At 18.6% G+C, this 5996-nt stretch overlaps 2 protein-coding genes across 2 annotated transcripts in view; one reads left to right on the plus strand and one right to left on the minus strand.

The window, feature by feature from the left end:
- Positions 1-940: 940 nt before the first annotated feature.
- On the minus strand, positions 941-3871 carry PRSY57_0620600 (radical SAM protein, putative; the record flags this gene model as incomplete). Its single annotated transcript, XM_012906579.2, has 1 exon — positions 941-3871. The coding sequence occupies one exon, from the start codon at positions 3869-3871 to the stop codon at positions 941-943; it is 2931 nt and encodes a 976-aa protein (XP_012762033.2).
- A 1845-nt stretch (positions 3872-5716) lies between these two features.
- The window catches only part of PRSY57_0620700 (vacuolar transporter chaperone, putative), a gene marked incomplete at both ends in the record, with an annotated part of 3659 nt that continues 3379 nt past the window's right edge, over positions 5717-5996 (plus strand). The window contains one exon of the mRNA XM_012906580.2: positions 5717-5812. Coding sequence (XP_012762034.2) covers positions 5717-5812 — 96 coding nt within the window. The remainder of the gene's footprint in view (positions 5813-5996) is intronic.

Genomic DNA, 5996 nt, shown 5'->3' on the forward strand with positions numbered 1-5996 from the left:
ATATATATATATATATATATATATATATATATATATATATATATATATAGGTATACCTTGTACGAACATATGTACGTTTGTATATTTCTTGTTTATCTATATGAAGCTCAATGATGTGTCTTTTAAGGATTTTTATAACAATAGTAATGATGATATTATGGAGTAGTATAAAAAATATATGAACGAATATATATAAATATGTACATATATATATATATATATATACATACATATATATACATACATATATATATATATATTTTTTTTTATGGTTTATATAAAAGGTTAAACAAGTTATACACTTATATATAATAAATAAATACACATATATGTGTTTTCATTTAATTATTGTTCATGTAACCAAAACAAAAAAAATTAAAATGGAACTAAAGGAAATGACAATATTATAAAATGGTTAAAAATGATAAAAGTATAAAAAATATATGAACGAATATATATATATATGTACATATATATATATATATATATACATACATATATATACATACATATATATATATATATTTTTTTTTATGGTTTATATAAAAGGTATATAAAAGGTTAAACAAGTTATACACTTATATATAATAAATAAATACACATATATGTGTTTTCATTTAATTATTGTTCATGTAACCAAAACAAAAAAAATTAAAATGGAACTAAAGGAAATGACAATATTATAAAATGGTTAAAAATGATAAAAGAGCCACAATAAATTAATAAAAAAAAAAAAAAAAAAATATATATATATATATAAATATATATACATATATACATAAATACATATATATACATATATACATAAATACATATATATACATATATACATATTTATATATATACATATTTATATATATACATATTTATATATATACATATTTATATATATACATATTTATATATATACATATTTATATATATGTTCATATTAATGTTGTTATTTGCTCAACTCAGCAAAGACGTGCCATTTATGTGTAGATAAAATTTTACATGTTGCGAAATTCCCCAGAAGTTCTATATTTTTATTATTTTCATTCGGTAATAACACTTTAACATATTGCTTTGTGTGACCTATGATATGGTCACTCTTGGACGAAATTTCTGTAAATAGAACTTGTTGTATAGTATTTTGAAGGAACTTATAATTATGTTCATACGATAAGAATGCTTCTGTAACATCTCTTGATCTTTTCTTTACAATTTTTGTATTAATTTTTTTCATATTATATGCTACAGTACCTCTTCTTGGATAGAATTGGGATATATTTAGAATGGGGAATTGGAAATTTTTAATTAGATGTACAGTGTTTTGATGATCTTGTTCGGATTCATATGGGAATCCACATATAATATCTGTAGAAATTGTAATATTTGGTACATATTTTCTTAAGTTCTGTACAAGAAAAATAAAATCTTCTATTGTATATTCTCTATTCATATTTTTTAATACATTATTACTTCCGCTTTGTACTGGTATATGTATAAATTCATACATATTTTTATGTTTTAATAATGTACATATATCTTTTATATGTTTTAATATATATGGTGGGTTCGTCATACCTAAACGTATCATTACATTAGTATGTTCAACACTTTTTAATATATTTTTTAATAAATTTACTATATCTGTATTTATATCTATACCATAAGCACCTGTATCTTCAGATGTTAACCATATTTCCTTTATATTTTCTTCATTACATACATATGTAATTCTATCGGTTATATCTCTTATATTATAACTTGATAAATCTCCTCTGGCAAATTTTGTTTTACAATACGTACAATTACCTAAGCAACCATTATTAATATTTATAATTTCTATATATTTATTTTTCCTAATTTTTGGTAAATTTAATGAAGTCATTTTTTTGGTTGTCTTCAGATATTGTACATTATAACCATTTATAACATTTTCTACTACATCTACAATTTTGTCAATATTATTTACTCCAACAAGTGACACATTTTCAAATATCTCCATATCTTTTTCTGCTTGTGGTACGCACCCACATACGATAATTTTTATATTCTTTCCTTCTCCATGTATCTTTTTATTTTTATTTTTTTCGGACCTTGTATTTTGCAGGATGTTATTATTTGTAAGAAGATTGTTATTTTGATTAATATCTTTAAAATTGAAATTCTCATCATGTTGTTCTTTTATTTGTTCTTTTATTTGTTCTTTTTTTTGTTCTTCTTTTATTTGTTCTTCTTTTATTTGTTCTTCTTTTTTTTGTTCTTCTTTTATTTGTTCTTCTTTTATTTGTTCTTCTTTTATTTGTTCTTCTTTTATTTGTTCTTCTTTTATTTGTTCTTCTTTTATTTGTTCTTCTTTTATTTGTTCTTCTTTTATTTGTTCTTCTTTTATTTGTTCTTTCATTTTTTTTTCTTCTTTCATTTTTTTTTCTTCTTTCATTTTTTTTTCTTCTTTCATTTTTTGTTTATTTCCTTCTTCACACTCACACTGGCCTTTTGCCACATCGGATGAACAACATTTTGGCTCTTTCAAAAAATCAGTCTTATTATTTTTAAATCGATTGGTATCTTCGGCACAACAAGAATGATTACTATAATTAGTATCGTCACATTGGTGCTTTTTATTGTCCTTATGATGAGAGCTACTAATTTGTTTACTAGTAGCACATTCAGCTGCTTCGTTTTGATATCCTTTCTCATAACAATATTCATTATCTATATCTGAAAAACCAGATGAAGATGTTGATAAGCATTCGAAGTCATATTCTCCCTGTAAATTTTTTTTTGTTTTTTTTGTTTTTTTCTTATTACTATGGTTATTTAATTTTTTTACATAATTAATAATAGTCTTCATACTTTCTTCACTAGGATTTTTAACAGTACAACTATTAACAATACATATGTCACATTCCTCAATTTTTTTTACAAACTTAAAACCATAGTTAGCAAGTAACCCCATCATAAATTCAGAATCTGAACTATTATGAGCACATCCAAAAGATTTAAAATATATTTTATAATTTTCGGGTAGTATAATAATATTGTTATTATCAAATGTGTCCATGTTACTATTTGTAGTACTGTCATTGAATTTTTTTGTTTTGTTTTTTTTATCATGCATATAATTATTTGGGAAATTTAAATCATTTGGATAATTTAAATCATTTGGATAATTTAAATCATTTGAATTATTTATACCATTTGAATTATTTATATCATTTGAATTATTTAAATCATTTGAATTATTTAAATCATTTGAATTATTTATACCATTTTGATTATTTATACCATTTTGATTATTTATATATTTTTTATTTATTATATTTTTTTTATTTATAATATTCCTTTTATTTATAATATTTTTTTTATTTTTCATTTGTACAAATTTGTAATTTGTTCTTTCATTCAAGTTATTAATATCTTCAACATCCGATATAGTATCCTCTGCGCTACTAATATTATTATCATTATTAAATATGTCTATCTTTTTCTTTATTGGTTCCTTTTTTATTTTTTCATATTCTGTATTGGTATTCACATCATTGTCTGAACTTAAATAAGATATACTACTCTCATGTAATTTCATAATTTCATCTAATAAATATTTATTTTCTTCATCCACACCAGAGGAACAAAAAGAATGTGAAGAACAAATTTCACTACTATCACTATATTTATTAGTGTCATTTATATCATCATTATTATATAATTTATTTCCTTTTCGTTTCCCTTTATTTATACTTTTCTTTTTTTTCTTCTTCTTATTAAAAAATAATCTATTCAAAAATTGTTTTATTTCGTTCTTTTTATATTTATATATGTAATACGTTCCTCCTCCTGCTAAGAATAAAAAGCTTATAAGTTTTGCTTTTCCATTTAATGTCATTCTTTTTTATTTATTTAGTTTTCTTATAACAAAAAAAAAAAAAAAACAAATAAACAATAATTTTTAAAATATATATATATATATATATATATATGTAAAGAGATTTATATTTTTATTTATTAAAAAAAAAAAAAAAAAAAAAAGTCATTTATTTAATAATAACAAGCAACTGTTAAAAATAAATTATAAAAAAAATGTAAATAATATAAATATTTGTAAAATAATCTATATTCAGATCTTTCTTTCTTTTTTTATTTTTTTTTATTTTTTTTTTTTTCTAATTCATTTATATTTTTCTCAAATAATGTCATGATATATATATATATATATATATACATATATATATAATTTGTTTAAATTAAATGGAAATTTTATCAATCTAAAAAAAAGATAAAACATGAAATTTATACTTATTATATATATATATATAATATATTTATTTTTTTTTATTTGTTTATACAATGTAATAATTATTTCTTATAATATAATATATATATATATATATATACATATTATTGTAAAAAATATATTATGAAAAATATAGTATATGTATACATATTATATTATATAATATATATATATTTTATATTTTATATATTAATATTTCTTATACCCATACGACATATAAATAAAAACACCAATTTAAATATAATACCAAAAATAATATTTATTCTAAAGAAAATAGAAAAAATTTTTAAATAAAAATAAAAAAAAATTGTAAAGATGATAAAGGAAAATATCATACAACAACAACAAAAAAAAAAAAAAAAAAAAAAAAATTATATATTCATTATATACATTTTGAATTTATTTGATAATAATTAATATTGATAAAGGTCAACGTATTTTTTTCTTTTCTTTTTTCTATTTTTTTCTTTTCTTTTTTTTCTATTTTTTTTTCTTTTCTTTTTTCTATTTTTTTCTTTTCTTTTTTCTATTTTTTTCTTTTCTTTTTTTTCTATTTTTTTCTTTTCTTTTTTTTCTATTTTTTTCTTTTCTTTTTTCTATTTTTTTCTTTTCTTTTTTCTATTTATTTCTTTTCTTTTTTCTATTTTTTCCTTATTTTTTCCTTCCTTCATATTTAATAACATTTCAACAGATTAAAATGTAAAAACAAAAGAAATAATTATAATATATTTTACGGTTACCTCATTCCAATGTTTGGTTTAAAACAAATTATTCTCATCTTACACAAAAAATAAAATTAAAAACAATATAATATAAAAATAAGTATAGATAATAATATTTAATAAATAATATTATGAACACTTAGTATTTACAATAACAAATAGGTCCTCGTATATTTCGATAATCATTAAACATAATTTTATTGTCATCATATATTTTAAAATAGTTTTTTTTTTTTTTTTTTTTTTTTTTTTTTTATTTTGTGGATAAGAATAAAAATTAGAAAGTGATCCTTTACATATATATTAATATTAATATATATGTATATTTCTATTTCGCAGACTTTTTATTATATGCACATTTTACACGTTTGGCTAATGTAGATATTTTTTTATATAAAATAAATATAATATATATTATATATTATATATTATATATATATATATATATATATATATATATATATATATATAATTTATTTTATAATTTCTTTATAGTATAATCGTTTTATTTATGTAATATAATATTTAATGTTCTTTAAATGGATCGAAATTATCGTAAAGTTATATTTGCGTATCCATGATATAATATATTTAATGGAATGTATAAGGCCATACATATAAATTGAAATATAATATATATATAAATATATATATATAAATATATATACATATACATATATATTTTTTTTTTTTTGCTTTTTTCAATATTGAAAAAATGGATGACATCCCAAGTCATTATAGAAAATACTACGTTTCCTATAAAAAAATAAAAAGGAAAATATTAAAGATGGGAAAGAAGTATAAAAAGAAGGTAAACCCCATTCAAAAGTTATTAAATATGTAAATATTTAATTATGTTAAGAGCCACATGTATCCTTCTTTTTGGTATCATCCCTCTCTCACATATATATATATATATATATATATATATATATATATATGTGTATCTATTTATATATATATATTTTTTTTTTTTTTTTTTTTTTTTTTTTTTT

The sequence above is a fragment of the Plasmodium reichenowi genome, chromosome 6 (assembly GCF_001601855.1).
Source record: "Plasmodium reichenowi strain SY57 chromosome 6, whole genome shotgun sequence".
Lineage (NCBI taxonomy): Eukaryota > Apicomplexa > Aconoidasida > Haemosporida > Plasmodiidae > Plasmodium > Plasmodium reichenowi.